Genomic DNA, 22683 nt, shown 5'->3' on the forward strand with positions numbered 1-22683 from the left:
TAACCTCCCATATTCACAAACACCTTCCTTTTGCCTGTATGTTTCATGTGAAATATAAACACAATGGGCCGTACAGTGGAAATGTTATTCTCAGGGACAGTTCATAATAAAATTTGACTCCGCCTAACTTGTCAGTCCACGCTGTACATGCACCACAAATGAAACGTGGGAGTTTGATATTGCATTAAAGAAAACGTCTCCCTTAAGATTGTTCAGCAGTCTGGATTTGTGTCTCACACAACAACAATGAACGTTTCCCTCTGCTACATAGATGACGACACTCAAGCCTTAGTAAGCAGCCTTCTCCCCCCGGTTTGTTTGTAAAAGTCTGAGCATATTTGAAAAGTGATGCAGTTGAATGATGGACTCTGGACTGGAAAAATAACTACCTGAATTAGGGGTGCACCTACACCATGTTTTTTTTTTTTTTTTTTTTGCTGATTGGGTCGAGTACCAGTGTTTTCTAAGTGGTTTTTCCGTTCTCTGCAGACAAAGCACTTCTGTTAGACAACTCAACTGACGTCCATCTATCTAACGTTGTAATTCATATCTTTATCTGTGAGCTGTGTGCTGGTACTCAGGCCTTCCTACTGGTAGCCTTTAGTCTGGTATAGGTGTACCACTAACCTGAATATATTAAATTGCAGCAAGTTCTATTGACGTGGTACTAGTTTTTAACAAATGTACTCATCCATTTTAAGCCAAAACATTGAAACAGCCCTTTCATACTTTTACAAATTAATATTAATCAGCTGGCTTAAGCTACCGCTACCACCTTGAGATAATTCTTTTGGCCATTATTCAGTTTTTAAAAGGTACCCAAAGAACAATAGCACTCTTGCACAATTTATGTTTTGTATAAAATGAGGTATGTTTCTCTTCTGTTAGTGCATATCAATGTAACAGTGCAAAACCAATTACGACGACTATTTGTTCAACGACCACCTTGTCAAAACACTAATTTTCTCACAGCATTTACCCCACCGTCACTTTTACAAGGCATACAAGAAACCACTTTGAGACACTGAACACACAATATCCTTCTGATCAATTCATTAGAAACTAGGGCGCAACAAACACGTTACAAAGAAAATACCAAATCCTGCTGATGAAGACGAGGGATAGCGAGCTAATCCACAGTAGTAAATCTGAAAGAATAATAACGATGTGTGGCGTGTGTCACTCTGCGCTCTTTTCACTCACACATACACCAACAGAACATTTTCCACATCAAGTCAAACTGCCCTCAGTGAAGTTTCATTTTCTTAAACTTCCCCTGGAATGTTTAATCAGCGTGTTCACTCCACGGGCCGAGACATATATGAGGTGAGACGAGGAAAAAAACAACAACAGAACACAGACCGCCTCCCTTCTGCCCCCTTGCTTTCACCATATGATTAGATGTGTTATTTTTTTAAGCTGCATGGGGGGAAAAAGCTAAAAAGTCAATGAAAAGTGTACAGAATTAACAAGGTTCCTTAACCCTGTGCAAGGTTTTTCTTTTTAATCAGGTAGTCCAAGTTAACACAATAACAGCAGCTTAAGTCATTGTTTTTTTAGTGTGAAGTTCAACAATGAGGGTCTCAAATAATATAGTGTTAAGTCCTTCAAAGTGTCAAAATCGTTGCTGTGTGTGCGCATAAACAAATACTTAAAGTTTGACTGAGAAAGTGACTGCAGGCCGAGGAACTGTGCCGAGACATAAAAGACACTGGAGGAGGTGTCCCTTCAGAAAAGGCCTGAGAGTATTTCTGATGTTCATGTGAAAAAAAATGCATGGATTGTCTCATTCTGTCCTTTTGTCCTAGAAATGATGCTGAAATGTTGTAAGGCGTTATGTATATATACGAAACAAAGCCTTGTTAGGGCCAAACGAACACGGAGCTCGAACTCCAGCCATCACATGAAGCCCACAGGAAAGGCTTCCCACGCAGCATGTAGCCCGCTGCCTCTATGTTATAGTCCTCTCCTGATGCTGAATTCATTTTCACTTAACAAAAAAAAAAAAAAAAACAGAGACCGCTTTATAAGCACTGCAAAAGACCTCCACTGACAACTGTCTCCTTCAGTCTGTAACAGAAGGCTTGAGTCAAGGCATCCAATTGGAATGTATAGATAGAAAAGTTTCTCAGGAGGCAGTCCCATGGTACAATAATGGCACAAAGCACGGGCTAAATCCATTATAAGAATGCATTAGGTAAATATGTACATCATGTGTTTGCACTCAATGCTGCAGTGAAATGCACACAAGTAAAAAGGTGACACCACAGAATTACAGCATTCAGAATGATTATCCTGTTCCTCCAGGGACAGCTCAACATTTCAGCCTCATAGCCCCTCTATTGCTAATGTACACTTCTAGAGCATGAAACAAGGCTCCCAACACCGCGACGAGTTGAGACTCCCGTGATAGAAAAGAAGAGCACAAATATTCACTGAACTTTGCCGGTCGGGAGGAATCTTACATGCAAATGCCTGAATTCTGTGGTATTTCTATTCAAAACCTGGCTGCAGCGCAACTCCTTGCACATCCAGTAGCTAATGAAGGAGATTATGATAGTGCCTGCACGCACGCTGCATCTCTTCAGGAAGCTGCCAGAAGAGGCTGTGAGAAGAAAAAGGGACTTTCAGCACTACCACCCAACCTAACCTGGATGCCGTTGAACAGAGAACTAATCTGCCAAAAGCTAGCTGTGTCACACAGAAACGTGTTCCTCAGTTAAAATCTGCAACGTTTTCTTCAGTTGTAAAGAAATGTAATTTTTGCGTAACTGAATCCCAACATAAAAGACATGAAATGTCCCCAGTTTGTATCTTAACTAATACAGCGTAAAACTTCTGGCTATTTCCAAATTGAACCTTGTTACATCAGCGATGCTCAGCAAATGAGACATGTATACCACGCACCATTATACCACATAGCACACGTGTACTGTACAAACCATACACATGAAAACAAACACACATTCACATTCGAACAGAGCAGAATACACCGCTGCCATACTCTGGTAAGGCAAATCTGAACAGGGCAAGCTGTGATGAGTATTGTTAGGTAGCTACAGTATCTGGCAGCTATCTGGCATTAATTAACCCTTAAGTACATCGTGTTTCAGAGGGGACACAAATAGTGTTATATCGATTTCCAACATGAGAAAATCCCTCTCGGCTTACACAAAAAAATAAAACCTCTCCCGAAAGCTACTTCTGACACAAATGCATAAATAAAACGTGAATCTTGGCATCTAACTTAAAAAAAAAAACCTCAACTAAAACCAGAAAAGTAGCTCTGTCTACATATGTTTTGCAAATAATGATACATAAAAAAAAAGCTTATAAGCTGCAATAATGAGAAATGAATGACGTGAATGATTTCCTTTCTGGAAAAGAACACGGTGAGAGGGTGACCTTTTGTTTCTTCAGATTGTGTCTTTTGCTATAAAACATACCACCCCCCGAATAAACTTGACCCCACATCACAAATATAGTGCACTGTGCAACTTGTAACAAAGTTTGGCCGACTCTATGAAAGATACGGGGTAGTTGTCGTTGTAGTGTCCCTGCCTCTGATGTCCAGGTTCCACTGAGGATAGAGGATAGCAGGCACCAGTGGTTTGGGAACAGCAGATCCTCCGTCGGTCTTGCCGCACCTCTCCTCAAATGTCTCCTTCCCTTGTTCGTCGTCAGGTGGGGGCTGCGTGCCGTTGTGTCCAGTCTGTGGAGAAACAAATGCTGCCCCCCTTCCTCACAGATAAGCAAATGCACAAAACACGCACACTCACACGGACACGCTGTATGTTACAAAATAACACATTTGTCTTTATCCTTCGATTCTTTCTTGGCTTTGCGCTCCCCGCTGGAGGACTGTTTTCCTGGGCTGGGTGAGGCTCCGGCTGCTGCTGCTGCCGTCCCGGCGCCGGCAGCTGCTCCGCCTGCTCCCGCACCTCCTCTGTCTGCCTCGTCTCCCTCGGCGGGCTCCTGCTGGCCCTGCTGCACACACAGGACCGACGGGCAGAGGAGTGTGAATTTAAAGATATGTCCATATTTCAAGCAAAGCTACTTATTGCTCTGAAGTGGGGAAAAAAGTGATAAGTCAAATGTGAATGTCTGGCTTTGAAAATATGACAGGCTGTATGGGAATGTAAAAAACTTAGCACTCCAGAAATACATGATGGAAGACTTCGTGCATATTAGTTGACAAAAGTGATAGTAAAACTTCTGAGAAGTAGACGACAGGGCTCTGTCAGAGAAGCCAACAAGTCAGGAAGAATCATGTCGTTTAAAGAAATCCTTTCATCAATACACTGAATACCTCACATAACTGCAACCGGCGGGTGTAATGTCTGTCCTTAGCACCTACGCAGTTCCAGGGCAAACGCCTGCGCCTGGCCTCACAGTGAAGGAAGGCAGCATTACAAGAAAAAGTCCCCCTTTATAGCTCAAACTCTCTGATGCTGACATCTGTTTCCAGACGGCAACATATTCCCTCTCTGCTACATTAAATGCTCCACATTAGTTCAGAGTCCTGCGTCTCCTCCCTCTCCTCCCACCTATTTCCATCTCCCTCAACTCCCCTCCCTCCACACCTGCGCCTGTGCTGCTGCCGCTGCTGCCGCCGCCGCCGCCTGCTCCTGCTCTTGCTCCTGGTAGTACTGGGAGGCTCGTCGGTCCTCCTCCTCCTGAAGCTTTTTTGCGAGCTCTAGGTCGCTGATGCCCTCGGGGAGCTGCTCCCACTGTAGGTCCTGGCTTTGCTGCTCCTGCTGCAGCGACAGCGCCATCAGATAGTCCTGACACACATGAACACGCACAAGGAGAGAGTGAGACTGATGATTTACGAGCAAAGCTGTCAGTGTGATCTTTGTATACTGTGCTCTGATTATACTACACTGCACACGGGCCAATCCACCACCACCACAGCTGAGCCATTTGTGTCTTCATTCGTTTCCATTTGTTGCATTATACATTTGTTGTGATTAACTGTGGTGCAATTAACAAAACTTCACTTATGCTGGTGTTATCCATTGTATTATATTCTGTATCTTCTATTATTTTATGCACTTTGTTACTGCACAGACCCAATTTCCCCTGTGGGATCATTACAACTTTTCTCCAATCTCACTGAATTGATTATGAGTGCAGAAAATTGCCTGAATAGATTTTTCTCACCAGCTCCATCTTGAAGATAAGAGGGCTGGGCTTGAGTAAGCAAGGAGAATAAAAAGTAATAGCCCCCATGCTCTTGTCTGGTCTTTGTGTGTGGGAGCAAGGCAGACAATTTGTCAGCGAGCGCGGTGTCTGGACCGCTTTGGCCAACCAATGAGAGGACAGCTGCGAAACCAGTAAAAATGCCTGGGAGACATGAGCCCAATGCATTGGGGGCCAGTGAGAGGACTGTGTGGTGCAGCAAAGCATGGGTGAGAACAGAGGGGGCGCCAAGCACACCCTGCCAAGTGCTTTTCAGGCTGTGTGTGTGCTTGTGTGCGTGTGTGTGTGTCTGTCTCTAAAAAGCTGGTACAGGAGCTGTAACACATCTATTATTGAGGAGCTTTTCACTAGGTTTGGGATGGTGCATGCTTGATTTTATTCTGCTGTTTCCAAGGATTTCATGTCATGTTTTGTTTCTTTTTTTTCTTTTTGTTTTCCTTTTGGCCTCCAGTATCTCTCTCAAACGCACTTAAAAAACAGGTCTGCCAGAGTGCACAGTGAAGACAAGTACGACATTACTGCTTGTGTATTCTGGCTGTTGTGGTACACTGATGGTGTGAAAAGCACATCATGATTAAGCACATCACTGTTTTTGGAGTTGGACAACTGCTAGTTCTGCTAGTCTTGCCTGCATCAGTGCTCAGACCTGGTCTATCTGATCCTGCTGGCCTCGGTACACAGTCTCTGGATCAGATGGAGGCCGTAACCGGAACTCGGAGTCACAGAAGTTGCCGTCTCCGTCGACGTTGTGCAGACTCTCCCAGACGACCTTCTCTTCTGTCAGGAAGCCTTGGTCTGTAACCAGGAGGTACAGCTGGCCCTAAGAAACAATCCCATACACATTACATACACACATCCAACCGGTTTCACATTATATACACACATACAGGAGTACACATGTAGGTGGCTGTTCTGTGTGTGATTGTATGCACATAAGTCTGCAGCTGGGTGATCACTGGAGAACTTAGGCCATCATGACGCTTTGTCTGACAGTTATAGGTGATACACGCAGCTTTGCTTACATTGGCAACACCAGAGCACTATTCAAGAAAGCAAGCGGGCTCCACTTCCCCTTCTGTAGATAACAGGAAAGGTCTGTCTGAGCTGTAGTGACATGGAAAGCCAGCTGTGGGCAAGAGGCTGTGAGAGATGGGATGCAGTTGTGTATGTACTGAGGGGGACGTGTGAAAGGCACATTGTGATTGGTCTAATATTGTACATCTGTGACACATAAACACGTACCTTTCATCAGTTTGGAGAAAGAGTTATTACAGCAAGTCTGCGTAGTGAACCCTTACATTTATTATGAAATCTGTTTAAGACTGCAATGGCAGTTTTGCTGCAATAAAACCTGAAGAAATCTACCTTTCACCCATTCAAATATTACATACAAAACACCGTAACTCTTGTTGTAATCACTGACTGGAGGGACGGTTCATGAGCTGCATGACACATCATTGTCAGTCTAAATCAAATAACAAATAACACCAGACGGTTACCGTGAAGTACTTTTTGTTAGTATTTACCTTGTACTTGATCATGGTGCTGAAGTGGTTGTTCCTGAAAAAGACGCAGAGCTCCCCCTCCTGCACAGTGGATGTGAGCTCACATAAGCCGTGGTACGTCAGCTGGGTGGCCGTGCTGTTCAGGAACTGCTCTGCCACCATGCCTAGGACGGGAGAGAGGGGGAGGAAGAAACGCAGGGGGAAAACAAAGAGAGAGATGGAATCTGTGATTGATTAGCAAACATCGAAACATGGCCCCATGATAAGTCTTCCTTGAATATTTGATTATGCTCTTAGGCGCCATATTGTGCAGAATATATAGACAGATTGAAAGCTTACTTGAAGTTGAGTGACAGTGCTTTTATTTTGATGAGCTTCAGTTATTCAGCATTGGCGGGTGCAGGCATATATTTCATTTGTTACTTGTAAATGAACTCTCTATTCGATTTACATCATATTTTCATCATTAGACCACAGACCACCGGATGACTCATCTGCGCTACAATCAAAAATCAAGCAATCCTTATTCATTCATGAACACTGGTCACTATTTGGACAGAATGTCGGAAACAACGTCTGCAGCAGCTATTTGAACGATCTGACTCAGTGCTGCTGGAAGTGGTCACAGTTACTATAGTGAACTCAATATAGGCTGAGAGACAGATGGCGAGAGACATCTGTAAGACTGAACATTCGATTTGGAGCAAACACACACAGAATCAGAGCGATACTCAAACAGGCGGAGACCGTCGACTCCAGAATGAGCCACATCACCGGAGACGGACGGAGAGGAAACTAATAGCTGAATACTTACTGTTAAATACTCAAGCACATGAAGGCATGACAGCAAAACTCGGAGAAGTTTCGTTCTCTCAGAATGAAATCAGTCCATTTAAAGTGGCTGCTGATTAATCTCCTCAAGCGGCGATGGGCAGCATCAGCATCGAACCACTTAAATCAGTCAAAATAAAAGGAGTGAATCTTCCGCATAAGTGTTGCCATGGACCGAGGCCTCGATGTGCAGACTTGGTAGCGGTCCAGTAGACCACTACTCAGGAAGCTCGGTGTTGAATGAGCAAATATTTTTAGTGGAGAAGTTACTGACAAGCTGGTAGGAAAACTGTGCGCCGTGGAAGTAGGTCATTTGATGAGTAACCACACGCGCTGTATGTCCTGGTTTTTAATTCAACTCGCTCTTTGTGCAGAGCGTGTTTGCACTGGTCAGCCCAGTAACGCATATCTCACATAATGAATGTGAATGTGAGGAGTTGAGAGGGAGACGAGAGGGGAGTCAGAGCGGTCCGAAAGTAGAGGGAGTGAAGAGAAAGCACTCACCTTCCCCTGCTAGCTCACTGCTGTCTGACTGTTTGCAGGATATTATCTTCTCCACCAGCTGGTTGTAGCTGCAGTTGCCCACTGCCTTGACAATGTCATGCATCTGCAAACAAAGATAAAAACTGTGGGAAAGAATATCCACTGGGCTTCGCCTCGCTGTGTAAAAGACAGCATATTTATACAAAATTTATAATAGAGAGGAAAAATCTGGTGACATACTACTTACACTATCGCTTATAAAAAAGACTTTTTGGTGCGGTTCAACCGAATTCTGGAGCTGTTTCCACACATTTCAGGTTATAGATTCAGTTCCACCACCTCTACCCCTGAACTTAGCCCTGAATTAGTGCAGGAATTTCTCAATTACTTGTGGAGAATACTCGGACTCTGCCTTCCCCGCCCACCACACTGTGCAGTGCTGACTCAATTTTAGCCTATTTCCTCTCAGTCCTAGAAACTCTCTCGCATTAAATCCTCTTCCCAACTCCACATTATTCCCTCTAAACTTGCCCACTTTCAGTCCCTGCATCTTATCAATTATTAACTGCTGCTTGGCCGCATTTTTTCTTCTTATTTCAAACATGCAATTGTGCAGCTATTTTAAAGAAACCTAATCTTGACCCACTCACCCTCAGCAATTACCGACCTGTTTCTGAAATATCTTTCTTATCTAAGGTGTTGGAGGAAGTTACTGCCTCTCAACCAATCACCTATATGAGCGCTAACAGTATGTTCGATAACAGTCTGGTTTAAGAGCTTTACGCAGTCCTGAGCTGGCCTTAATTAAGGTGATAAATGACTTACTTCTTGCTGCAGATAACTTATCTCAACTTAATGTGTTCCTGGCTGTTTAATAGGAGCTTTTCTGTTGTTGGAAATCCCCCATCTTCTGTTTCCCATTTCACACATGGTTCCCCAAGGGTCAACCCTAGCTCAGTTGCTGCCAATGGGTCAGGTCATTACCGAACATAACGCACAGTGCCATTGTTACGCAGACGACACCCAGTTAAATGTCCTGTTCCAATCCACTAATCATAGCAGCCGAACCCAGTTTACCGCCCGCCTTTTGTGTTTCAATTTCTGGACTTCCCAAAACTTCCTTAAACTTGATGATAACAAAACGGAAATGATCTTGTTTGCCACACCAAATTCTTTCAGTCCTATTCTTGAGTCCTATCACAGAACATTGAAGAAGGTAAAGGTTGTTCAGTCGTGTTTCTTTCAAGTTAAGTTCATTTCAAAAGAATTCACACAGTCTGGGCCCCCAAACAAATGATTTACCTGCTGAATCTACCACTGCTTTTACATCTCATTCTTTTTCAAAAGTAAAATAAAAATCATTTTTATTTATTTATGTTTTACTATATTTCATCATTTCTTCATTGTACTTTGTATTCCTGAAGCACTTCGTAGCATTGTTAAGAAAAGAGCCTGTCGAGGACGGACAGGAGGACAACAAAACAAGCTGGTTTCAGGGCAGGTGAAGAGAATCAGCAATGATGAGAGAGGTTCATCTCACCTGGGGGTCAACCAGCCAGCCGTGGTAAAGAGGGATGTCTAGCAGATCAAACACGATGCATTCGGGGGTGTACTCGAAGACTCGCACCCCTGTGAACTTCACGTTCACATCCAGACCCGTCTGCAGCTTGTGCAACACGGCCATGGCATCACTCATGTTCTGGAAAACAAGGAGAACGGCGCGTCAGATTTTTCAAATAAACTGTGTGAAAACAATGTAGCAGAGGGGTGAAACAATGTGAGCAAGGCTTAATAATTAATCAAAATATTACTGAAATCACATACATCACAGTATGGCCAAGAGCAATGTCCAAACCGCAGGAGCTGCAATTTTTGGATAGAGGTAAAATGTGTCACAACGTACCATTATAAATAATTCACTGTGGCGCTACAGAGATGCCCCGGCCTACAAATCCTATCCTCCAGACGTACAGGGAAGATGCTTGTTTGGTACAAACCAGAGGAAAAATCATTTTTATATTTTTTCAGTGAAAACAAAATTGAAAAACTACCCTCTCCACTAAAATTGTGACTCATATTGCAGTAGCATATCTATCAAAATAATTGCAATTCTTTCTTTTTTTTTCTTTCAGCGTATCATTCAGGCCTAATGTGAAGTTCAGGTTTACCCAAACAAATCTCTTCAACAAAGACGTTTGCTTACGAACATCACTCAGAACCAAAAGCTGCATCCGATCCAGCTGCCTTCATGTACCGCAAGCTGCTAAATGATTCCTGGTTGTCTGCACGCAGCCAGCATAGCTGGATCTATTGATTTCTCGACCTCGACAAGAAACCATTAGCTGCCACCCTGTGCCATACGAAAAAAGTGCTGCCACATTGCTTCATGCAATAATTTCATTTTGTCAGATATTTCTGCACTATAGCTACCTCACTGTGACTGTTCTGAGTGTTTTCATATGAAATACACTTATTAGGTTTTGCTCTGCTTGCTGTCAATCAGCCTTCGACCACAGGAAGAAATGGAAGTCTCTGGCAGGAAACCATTTGATATTGCATTTCTGTGTAAGCTCTCAGGCTCATCATTGGGAGACACGATATTTCCCTTTGATAATATTACTTAGCGGTGGACAAAATATCAGGGACACTTCACAATGTAATGGAATCCTATAGCCTGACAATAAATCCTACCTTTGTTTGATTTTTGGGGCATTTTTCCCTTTATTATAGGATACTGGACAATATAGACATGATAGGAAATGAAAGGGTAAAGAGAAGCAACATGATGTCTTTAACAGGGGACGCTGCGACCACATGGTCAGCAGCCTAAACCTCGAGCCCACCAGGTCGCCCCTAAAATGTGAAATTTTTCAGTACGGTCATGTGAGACGGATGATTCAGTTGTGTGGCCGTTTTAAGGGTGTAGTCTGCCAAATTAGATTGTATCATATTGGAAGCCGTTCCACAGAAATCAGTGCCCATTTTCTAACATTTTCCCAAAGCTCATACATTAAGTCACAGAATGACTCCCCGCTGATACAAAACCACAACACAGTCCGTCCTACAGCTCAGTTCTCAGTAACGTCTCTACGGTTGGACAGAATGGAGGGGTCACACATATTCTTCACCTTTTCTTGATGAGTCACAAAATATCAACTTTAAAAACTTTAACTCCGGATCCGTCTTCACGTCCAGATGATGGGAGATGAGTCAGTGTAGCAGAAGGTATGCACTGACGTCACTCTCTCACATGATACCAGCCCTGTGAACAGTCTCACTGTGAACAGACTGAGCTGTGATACTGGGAGGAAAACACAAGAATCTTGACAAAGTAAAGGCCATCGGGATCTAAAGCGCCGGTGGACACTGAAATGTAGCCAGAAATCAAGCTTCCTGTTGTGTATACGGCGTGTAGCTCCACACCAGGGAAGTAACGTTACACAGAACCGTCTTATCTTGATACATCTACTGAGCAAAACCCAGAACCCCCTCAAACCCAGAAGACAAAGTGGTGCAAGAGACTCTGGGTTTAATTCAGCAATATCATCCTGAAAAACTCAGAGCCCCGGAAAAAGACTCCTGGACATATTTCAAGGTAGCAGAAGCAAGGCCGAAGTGTTTGACAGCTTCATATGATCTTCTGCCTGTCAGTGGACATGCACCCCGAGAAAGTCTTGTTTCGCCTTCCTTCACTTCTCTTTGGCCTTCGGCGGCCTGTTAAAACTTCTTTCTGAATTCTCTCTGAATCTGTGCAGCTCTTCACCGTCTTGTGTGAACGCACATAGAGGCTGACGCTGACTTTCACGCTCCTGAGCAGATCAGCAGCAGTAGCGACTGCAGGGTGTTTACAAGTTTCATTAAAACAATTCTACCGCTGGGTTCCTGTGGGGTTTAATTGGACTGGATTTTAATTGGATTTGTCTTCTTCCTTAATCATGTGGCCCAAGCAGAGCTGAGAAAAATACCCACTCCATACTGCTCCTTTGCTTTTTACACTGATAAGAAAGCATAACAATGTTATGTGAGCTAATAAAATTAGAGCTAACTAATATTCAACGGGCCTTTAATTGTGAAGTTGGTGGCTCAATCTTCTTCTGCCCTTCTGTGTCTGATATGAGATGTGTTTTTATTGGTCAAATGAGAAAACTGACTTGCTTGCTTTGCTTAGCAAATTAATTGATCCTGTCATTAGTGAGCTTGCATACACGGTGCTGGCTACACTGTTCTAGAAATCCAATGGTTTAACGTTGAACTATTTGTTATCTCTGGTAGAAGAGGAAAAGGTTTTAAAAGCTTCCAAAAATACATATGAAAAGAAAGAAAGTCAATTCCAGTCAGCGTCTGAATGGTTTGAGAGAATGAACTGTCTCCGCCGTTCGTGCTTAAATTATGAGCGAGGAATTCATCAGCCTTTTACTGCACTGCGTGAACATTAAGGAAAACACCTCATATACTCATCACATCACCTAACAGATTAAAGTCTTGCATCCAGCCACAGAGCAATGTTTCCCAGCTGGCTCTAAGCCTCTGTCGCCATTTAACTCTGAGATCAAGATAAGCCTCGCAGCTGAACCCTCCAACTTCATTATGAGTGTGTAGTCGTGAGTGATTTGATTTCAGCTCCCTCACAATCAACTTAAATCACCCAAAAGCTAAGAACATTAATTGATACCTATCAGAACAATAAGCCCGAGTCTACGAGCAGATCTATTTGCAGTTCACCGGCTTTGAAGCAGGGCTGGATTAACGTCCCACTTTATCCACTTTCAGTGGTGTTTTATTGTAACGATGCCGTCGTGTTGCTTAATCATCTTGATCCTGCTGTGCAAACTAATAGCTCCACGCAAAACGTAAAGGAAACCTTAAAAATTTGTGGTTTTGGTCTGGTGTAAATAATAACAGTGGATCACAGGAAATATCACATCCAAAATTTTTCAACTGTCTCAAACCCTCCAGCGAATCCATTTTTTTAGCATCTTTTCTGTCCATGGAGGAGTGTAACAGCTGAAAACATCTCACAATCACTGAAATGAATTTGCTCTCCGTGCATTGTGCGGGCTCAGTCTTTCAGTTTACGGTAGAGTTACTGTACGGCCCACGAACGCTGAGCCGCTCCAGCTCTGATGCTTGACACCAAGAGCTGAGGTGAAAAGCCTTCAGCTGGCCCATCTGAGAGTGTGGATTAGGACGATTATGAGCAGCAGTGATGGCAGGATTAGCAGGGCTGTGTAATGGACCACATCTCTTCACTTTAGGGCACAGGGCTCCGACAGCAGATGAGCGCTTGGAGATCAGATGGTTTCCACTGCATCGCTCGCATTCATCTGTGCTCCTGTTGGATGCATTTCCACTTTATAACAGTAGCCCAGAACTCTACCGAGGCTTTTCAGTATTTTTACTTTCACTGTTCGGTGTCCTGGTTTCCCTCTCTGTTGACTTACAGCCTAAATTTACCTGAAAGCAAAACGCAGGGTTGGTGTAATTAACCATTAGTTGATAGAATGGCATAACCAAGTCAAGATCCCACAAAGCTTTCAGTTTGTACCAGAGAGTCCCAGTTGATAAGACATACGTAGCAGTGAAAGCATCCAGCCAAGAAATCAAGCCTCATGCTGTACAAAATTAGGCAACATTAAGCAACAGTTTTTAGCTGAGAAATGCACACCAGGATTGACACTGTGATCATATTTTGCGCCACTGAACAAAATGACTTCAGCTGTCAGATATCACGAATGTGCATGTTGATGCAAAATTAATGAGTCTGTCTGCATTCATACCATAAAAACACACATCAGATCTATGAGCCTAAAAAACAACATCATATCAATCACTGAAGAGCAAACAATTACATAATTGACCTATCGGAACAGTTTACAAGACTGTGACGTCCCATAATGTGGGTCATACTGTGATGAATCCCTGCACACATCAGCAGCTGTCACAGCTCTGCAGCTTCGTTGGACTAATCGTCAAGATAATCTTGTGTTTCTGAAGTCAGCGTCCATTTCCGTACGGAGGGAGGACAGAACACCTCTTAATGTAATGCAATTCCAATACAGCAACGCCACCAACTACGTTGACTGCAGAGCTGAATTATCTCCTTTGTGACAGAGTCAACATAAACTGATTGTAAGCTTCATGAAGATACATTTGCACCGGAGTTGCTGCAATGGATTCCACTGAATTGCACACGTGCATCGAACAAACTGCTGACCATGTGTACAGTTTGATCTTTGAATTCAATCAGCGTTCCTCCTGTTAGGAGCTTTTATGATTTAAACTTTAAACCAAACCACTTCTTCATCAACATCAGCAATTTCTCATCATGTTTTTCATCTCAGGTAATGTCTCAGCTTACTTAATTAGAGACATATTTTGATGAGTAAGGCCTTTAATTTGATTACCAGGGGGTCTACCAAACAGATAAAACCCTCAAACGCTTAAGACGCTTTTATCTGCTGTACTCAGAACAAAAGTAAGGTTGAACAAACGCGTAAATGACGCCTGAATGACCACATTCGAGCAAAAGAGGCTTCTTACAACACGATAACCCATTTTCTCGAGTGGCTGAACAGTCATCGTGGATGAACTGCCCTGTAAGAGTGGTGTTGAGCTGAGTCCGCTGAGACAAACGCAGTGCCAAACTACACTCTCACTTCCACAGCTCCGCCGAGTAAATATTTAACAATAGCTTAAGAGCAGCCGCACAACTGCTATTTTAATCCTCATACACTCCTGTGACAGATGATGTTTTTTAAGCCCAATTTATAAATAGAACTACTTGTTATGAACTCCTACTGTTCAAAATCAGGGCGGCATCCGCTGCATCTTATAACAATCCAATAAGCAATGAAAACACATCTCTCCAAGATACAAAGAAGAGGACACCTTGTGTTTGACATGCACATGGACACATTTCAGACCTCCTCTCTCTGAGATCTCAGCGTCCCAGAGCCCGGCCCCCTGAGGTCTCCACATACTGTGTCAAACACAGTCAGCACATGGACACGAGGACACCCACATACAGAAGAGGTCCCAGGCCAGTGTCTAGGATTAGACTGCCATAATAACTATGCAACACAAACTCTCACCACTCCCTTACTTTAACTGTGCATGCTGAGGACAGCGCTGATTTATTGAAGAGGTTGTATTTCAGCTCAACTTAAATTTAGAAAAGACTGTCACAATGAGCTTCTACGAGGAGGCTGCACGTTACTCTTTTCTCCTCTCGGAAAAGAGGGACAAGTGTGGCTTCAAATCATTCACAGATGTGCTGGTGCTCTGCCACGCATGAGGAGGAGAGGCAGGGCCTCTCCCGCTCTGTGGGCAGGCAGTGGAGATGGGAGGAAGCAGGGGAGCTGGAGCTGGAGCTCCATCTCCAAGTGCCTCTCATGGTGAGCCACACACACACACACACACACGAACACACAAGCCTCGGTAATAGCCGGGAGCTGAACCCAGCCATGCGTCTCGAAGCATTCACAGCCATGTGAAACAACATAATCTGACACTCCTGACCCCTGTTGTTCCCTGGGCCTTGCAAGACACATCTTATGTAACCTATAGAGCAGTGGAAAAAAGCTAAGCTGCAGTTTTATGTGGTTTGCAATCAACTCGATGCTTTTTTCCATATTAGGGAACATCCGCTGACCTTATCTGCTGCCTCAATGCAAATGTGCAAACAGGCTTTGGTATACGCGCGCAGCTATACCGCCTGAGCCTGCGGACACATCAGAGCAGCGCGCACATCTCACTTTATGGTGAAAGTAGATCAATAGCGGCAGTGAGAGAACAGCTGAGAGATTCTGAGTGTGTCAGTGAGACAAAGGGAGAGCTCATGTTAAACTTGCACAATTATGTTTCCACACAGAGAGGGAAGTGAGAGAGAGAGAGAGAGAGAGAGAGAGAGAGAGGGTGAGTTCATCCCAAAGGCCCTGCGCTCACAGTCAGCAGCTTACTAATGCACACACATAAGCAAAAACACATGCCTGCTTAATACTGATACTCCGCAGCGATTAGGCAGGCCTTACCTGCTCATAGTTTAGCCGCTGAGCCTCCGATATCTCTTTCGGCTTGGTTTCCAGAATGTAGTCTCCTGCAGAGTGACACATGAAGAGGGATGTTGGCAGATATGCTGACTTATATTGTCCTGACAGAGCAAACGATCACCACCTTGACTGGCACTGATTATCACAGCAGCCTCATGCCTTAAGCGTTTGCGTGGACGGTGACAGATGTTTTGAGAGGTTTTAAGTAGCCACTGGGGAGGGTTAGAGCTGGCCAGCTGTTTCCTCAAGAAATGGCTGCTCCAGATATGTGGAATCAGTGGAGCCCCTGTCCACCTGAGAGCGCCGTCGTCTCGGCTCTGTGGCGGACAGCACAGCCTTGGCAGCGCTACAAACACGCCGCTTTCTTGTTGTGAACATGTCTTTCTCATAGATTGAGTCGCAACCAAAGTTCTGCAAATATATTCTTTTATTGCTGTAAAAGTTTTATTGTGGTCTGCTCTTTACTTTTAAAACTCTTGTGCAAGTGTTTTTCAAAATGCTTCACGGAGACTCATTAATTTATTAGGGACTGGCGAGAGTATCGTGCTGCACTGTCAACACATACTTTTCCTGAGGATTACTCAGAGGAACGCATCGACCTCTTGTCATCAGCACTAAGTAAAAACAGCAACACATGAAGGAAAAAAAAGAGAAGCTTTCATATGGAATGAAGTATATCCAGAAAAACAAAAGGCCTTTTAAGTTGTTTTCTTGTACTTAGTGCTTAATGCCTGACCTAGAAAGGCATGATGATTTGTTCATGTGCATGCTGGGAGAAATAACCGTCCAATCCTAAGCGAGCTACATGTTTGGCTCTCTTGATTAGCATGCAAACGCTCGCTTTACGATCTAAACTGATGCACCGGTCGGGCTCATGGGCTCTTTGTGGCTGTGTTTTATGAGGTGTTTGGACAGAACAGCCTCGCTGCTGGTTGCAGTTTTAAAAACTCTTCTGACTTGATTTCTGTGCTGTCACCCTCGATGAAGATTTTAATGCAAGTCAAGATTCTTTTTCCAGCAGCGGGCTGCTTTACTACAGTGTGTCAACAAGAGGGAAAACCCCCTCACTGCTCTGTACTCAAGTGAACTGCGGACATCGCTGATCCTCCCCTTAGTATCCGTATACGTCTGCCTCTGTGCGTATGTGTGCATCACTGGCGTGCTACACTGCTGAGCCACTGGTTGAAGACCACCACATTTGTGCGTCATTGTCCTTGGTGTTTGTGTGTACAGTAACAGTGCAGAGTTTTGAAGTTTTCCAACAGCCCCTGAACATTATACAACATTAACTTTGGGTGCAGTTATTACACGCAAGCTCAAGGTGAACTCATCCTCGCAAATACCACACAAATGGGCCCTTTTGGAGAGAATAAATGCAAAATTCCTTCATTTCTAACTGCGATTTCTAGAGATGCTCTGCTGATGTTTTTCAGATGTACCTTACGACCCACTTTTATCCTCTGGCTTTTTATTGTTTATATCTCATTCCTTGGGTTTCAAATTATGTTTAAACCTGTTTCAGTTTTGCTTTATCTCCACATCACCTGTTATGCACATATGTGCCTTAATGCTTGTACAGTATGTGTACGCATACATGTCTGCCTTCCAAAAGCAATTTGGTGAAAACCTGTTTGCTTTTTAAAGTGCAAAATGAATGAAATAAACTAATTGAGCCGTGGTAGCCAACAGGCACCAGCGAGCTCAAACCGTCATAGAGTGGGGAAAACGTAGCATAAAAGAGTTCACATATAGTGCTGTGATGTGGGTTATTTTAGTCCAGTCATGCCAGTGGACAGTGGACAGAGGACGGGCACCACCTCTGAAGACCCCCTGCTGTAATCAGACACTCTCTACTTTGATATAGTAGAGTAATTTTAGTTATGAAGGGCAGGAGACAGCCAGAGAGAAGAGACAGCTCCTGTTTCCTTTGCAAGAGCAGAAGATGGATCATGGGGGATTCCCCAGTTCTGGTTCTCCTCTGCTGACTCTGGAATATCTCTATATATAGACATATATATGACCTTAAGAACGGAAGTGCTCTTTTGAAAGAACGTGACACCAAAGGATGTTTACTAGGCTGCTGAAAGTCAGTGCCAGAGGTTTTACGGGCTGGTATGTTTACAAGCGTGGACTCATGGGCAACACTCGGGTCAATGTGCCTCTCTAAAAGCAGGCCAACATATTATTATTGTAGTAAACTATAATAAATTCTGCAAGTTGCAAAACAGGTTATTTTTGTACACGTGAAGCCGGATGAAAAGAGCCAAGCAGCAGATCCAGTGAGGTGACATGGCTTAATATAATCATTATTACGTTTTTCCCCTTGGATCACTGATGTGGCATTGACTTGCTCCTGTGTAAAAGGTGTGATATCGACAAACACTCACCAAGATACTCCATCAGTTGCTCAGCAGTTATAATTTCCATCATTGGTGGCATCTTAACCTGTAGAAGAGACACATCACACCACCTGTCAGCATTCAGCACCAGGAATAACTTCGTATATAATGCTAAAATAAACACGTGGAGATTTAGTGTTATCTGAGAGTATGTTAACCATTAAGAAACTTAAACGTTAGTTTGTTTGAAATAACTGCTGATAGAGCCCAGAGCTCTAAAATATGCCTCTTTGCATTAACTTGTACCCAAGTTTCCACTGATCTGAGCTCATCTCAGAGCCTTTACCTTCCATGCAAGCAGAAGGACATTCATAATTGCCAGTAATGGACAGGGGCCGTTCTCGTTCTGGGTGATGATGGGCGTATTCTCCTCCCTCCACTTGATCCACTTAATGTGGTATATGGACTGGCCGGCGGCCCGGTCCTTAGCGCACGAAGTCTTTGTCCCATCAGCCCCGTACTCGCTCTGCAGGGCCAGGGCCAGTCCTCTGTCCTCCAGCCCCTCGCTGTTCAGGTCGGAGCTGGGGCAGGAGTTGAGGTTGGAGAAGGACTCGAGTGAATCTATGCTTCGGGACTCTCCACCGAGGCTGGGATCGGGGTCACTCCCACTCGGTAATCCCTCCGATAAGGTGTGATCACCGGACAGCCCTGGCTTGACGTCTGCTGCGATTGCATTGTCCGGACACAGATGAGTCGGTTTAGCAAGTTTTGTCGGTTCACTTTCTGCACAAGCCAAAACCTCAGCCTGCACATCCGCGCTCTCCTTCGCGGGAGGTGAGGACGGGCCGTCGGTTTTGTTGTTTACTAACTTTGAGGCACCACCCTCGCTATCTTCTGCAACCAGCATCGACTCATGCCCCATCCCGTTACTGATCTGATCCCCGGACCACGATCCGCTCGCCGCCGTGTCCTTCTTCTTATCCTCCTGCACGGGGAGGACTTCGGTCACTTCTGGCACGTCAGACTTCCCGGCACTGGATATGACATTAACCGCGATGGGAGCACTGACATTTGTGGTGCTGTTATTACAACTAACGTTAACCAAAGTACTGAGAGAAGCCTCACTATTCTTGCATTTCTCGACTGTTCCTTTCACTCCGCCGACAGCCGTAACATCGCTCATCTCTCCCGCAATCGTGGCACATAAAGAGCTCCCGTCAGTGTCTCGATGCAGGGCTACATTTTTCTCCATTTCGATTTACAGACGGTCGACAGATTTTAGCTAAATTGCAGCAGCAGCTTCGGTCCCAAAGACGCCATGACAACTCTGCGAGTGACGTCATAAGAGTGAATTGCTTTCAGGCCGAGCAAGGGGGCGGTAGAAAACCAACTGCCAACCGGTGATGCCTTTGTGGTGGCTCGTATTAATTCGACTTATTATTCAAGTTTAGTGCTCAGGTCGAAAACGTATGACCCATCCAAGATATTCATTTGAACTGAATACATTTCATCAAACGTTAACGAATGAGATGACACACAACGAGAGTGAAATCTTAACTGGTATTTTTTGGTGATTGATTAAAAATATCCACCACAAAACTTCAAACTATCGAAGATTTTTATCAGAGAGTGGCAATTATTATTTATTAATGGGCACTTCCGACGGGAGCAAAAGTACTTATACTGTTTATACTGATTGTTTTCCGCAAATTGGTAAAATACAGGATACTCACCACAAGTCAGTGATTATTGAATTTCTTTAGCATGTGGTCTATTATGAGCTATGCTACCGTTTTATTAACTCTTCGCGGCCTGATTTGAGTGAGTGTGCACATGTTATAACGAATGTTTTAACATATTTGCACTGGCTCAAATCTTTGTGGGTTCTCTAGCTGTTCGCGTCTTCCCCTCACTGACAGTTTTACTGTTCCATTTAACGAGGATTATTGAACGTAGCATGACCAGAACCTGCCGTCGCCGTGACAGCCTTCCGTACGAGTGCTCGCGCATTTCTGAGGTCTCGCGTAGCCAGACCTCCGTACTACTGCCAGGATAAACGAGACTTTGGAAATTGCCAGGCAGTCAATGGCTGTGAGTAAGGATCACATTCATGATTTGAACACACTTGAAAACAAAAGTCTTTTTGTTTTGCTGTAGTTGGTTGTAAAAACCCAATCACCCACCTAAAGTCTCTCCACCTTTTTCTAATGATTGAATTTGTTAAAGTGAATAAATAAATCCGTCGATTTTCCTCTCCAGACTTCCTTTCGTCTGTTGAGATGGAACTCTAGATATACAAGAAAGCCATAGGTTACTGCACTCAGGATGAAGTGTTGTTTTGACAGGTGAGATCAGTCCACATGCAGTAACTGTTTGTTGTCGTTGGGTGGCAGCAGTTACTCGACCGAGCAGAGGAGATTCATTGAGCTTCCAGACATCAGACTGCATTTAAGACTTTTTTTTTTTCCATCAAACATTGGGAACCCAAATATACCTCTAACCCTAACAACCTGTAACCTAAAGCACTGATTGGTAGCAGTGTTGTTTGGGACAGTACCACAGTGACAGCACAGAGGAAGTTCTGCAGAGGTGAAAGGTGAAACAGGGCTTTATTTCATTTTATTTTTCTAATAAGGTTACGTATGACTCCTTGCTCTCAATGCCATTCTCAAGGTATGTAATCTTGACAAGGACTGATTAGATTTTTGTCAAAGTGTGCAGTTTAATTCATAAAGCCTCGTGAAGCCAGTTAAAATGCTTCAGTGAAAAAGGCTAGCGTTCTTAATTTGAGCTCTCAGTGAATGTTGTGATTAATACAGAATCTATTATTTTAAAACATTTTTGTACTTTAAAATAAATCTTAAATTTGAAATGCAGAATTTACTTTCAAGCAGGCCAATATTTTTGTGCAGGCCATCAGTGGCCCAGTTCAAGCGTGACCTCGCCAGATTCTGGGACCAAAGTGTCTGACCTGCTGTGGATGACTAAAGACACACACACATGCAACTGTACCAAGTGGTTCAGAGGACCCTAACCACATGTTAAACCTTAAGACTTGTTACAAGTATCAAACCACACACTTAAACACAACCATTGTTCACTGGTGTCAGTGCTGTTCATTTTAGTTGTTTTTACCGAGAGTCTATTGAGCTCTAAAATGTTTATTTTATCAGCGACAGATGTCATTAACAGTATTTTTTTGTTGTTCAAAGATTATTTGGGTGAAGTGAAGAAAATCTTGACATAGCCTTGTGGCTAATACAGGAAACCAAAGCAGGAAATCAAGTCTCGGTCTCTCTGAACATGAATGTGATTTTTGCGCTGCTGCCAGCATAGTGTCATAAGTTTTAACTGCTTGTAAAAGTAATTGTTCTTCCTAGTTACTTATTCCTCTGCTGTTGGTCTACTCATTGCTTCCTCACCATTGTTTTGCTTGTTTATTTATTGACTGAAAGTCCATCTACATAGATTTGTTGTGTTCAGTATGCATTAAACCTTTATTTTTATGAGGTGTTCCTATGACAGTTGTAATTCCCTTTAATCATGGGCTGCCTGTACATAACAATTAAAAAATAAATATATTATTATAAAATTCTATCACAATTTATTAAGAAACTGGAAAATAAAACTCTTTGAGTGAAAAATAGCACACTCTGGAAAGATCATGCTTAATATAACTATAAAGATCCAGATTTATTTTGTTTCTCAACCAATCTAGCTTATTTTGATAAGGAAAATACAGCAACGATACAAAAACACTGATGATATCTGTATAATTATGAGATGTGGCGCACACAAAAGAAATCTTTGAATTTCTTTTTTCCAATAAATCTCACAGGGAAAAAAATTAAAAAATAAATTTTAGATGAAAAAAAAAAGAAGAGGACATTCTTGGCTCTGCCCAACAACACAGATTACCCTCCCTTTGGTGAAAAATAGCAAAGAAATAGAAAAATAATAATAATATGGAATTCACTGCTCGCACATTTTGAAGTTAATCTTTACTTTCAATTTATTCTGTGGATTTATACATAAATGCATCTATATGCACCATTTTATACACGTATTTCTTAATTTTGTTGCCATGTCTATGTTATTCATTTTCATTTTCTCATTAGTAGGGTTTTGTCCTCCATATAACGTTACCAATCAACGCTATAAGACAAAACCCTCCAAAAACGTTACTAAACCCGGAAGTTATGATTTGCGGAAGTAAACAACTTGCTGACAGATCAATGAAAACACCGCCGAAACAGCAGTATCGTGCATGTTTTC

The 22683-nt window shown here is 43.3% G+C and overlaps 1 protein-coding gene across 1 annotated transcript; it reads right to left on the reverse strand.

Annotated features, from left to right (window-relative positions):
* Positions 1-442: 442 nt before the first annotated feature.
* mindy2 (MINDY lysine 48 deubiquitinase 2) lies at positions 443-19739 on the reverse strand. The gene is made up of 9 exons (XM_070969818.1): positions 18755-19739; positions 18457-18514; positions 16052-16116; positions 9562-9720; positions 8043-8145; positions 6729-6871; positions 5849-6022; positions 4584-4784; positions 443-3987 (listed from the first exon to the last, which is right to left on the reverse strand). Exons 1-9 carry the CDS (start codon positions 19658-19660, stop codon positions 3796-3798), a joined length of 2001 nt encoding a protein of 666 aa, XP_070825919.1. The 5' UTR covers positions 19661-19739; the 3' UTR covers positions 443-3795.
* Positions 19740-22683: the final 2944 nt, after the last annotated feature.

Source organism: Chaetodon trifascialis, chromosome 1 (assembly GCF_039877785.1).
Source record: "Chaetodon trifascialis isolate fChaTrf1 chromosome 1, fChaTrf1.hap1, whole genome shotgun sequence".
Lineage (NCBI taxonomy): Eukaryota > Metazoa > Chordata > Actinopteri > Chaetodontiformes > Chaetodontidae > Chaetodon > Chaetodon trifascialis.

Coding starts and splice junctions, on each gene's coding strand:
- mindy2 (XM_070969818.1), bottom strand. CDS start 19,660: ATGGAGAAAAATGTAGCCCTGCATCGAGACACTGACGGGAGCTCTTTA. Junction 18,515..18,754: donor TCCTTCTGCTTGCATGGAAG/GTAAAGGCTCTG, acceptor TCTCTTCTACAG/GTTAAGATGCCACCAATGAT. Junction 3,988..4,583: donor CGGCAGCAGCACAGGCGCAG/GTGTGGAGGGAG, acceptor CTGTGTGTGCAG/CAGGGCCAGCAGGAGCCCGC.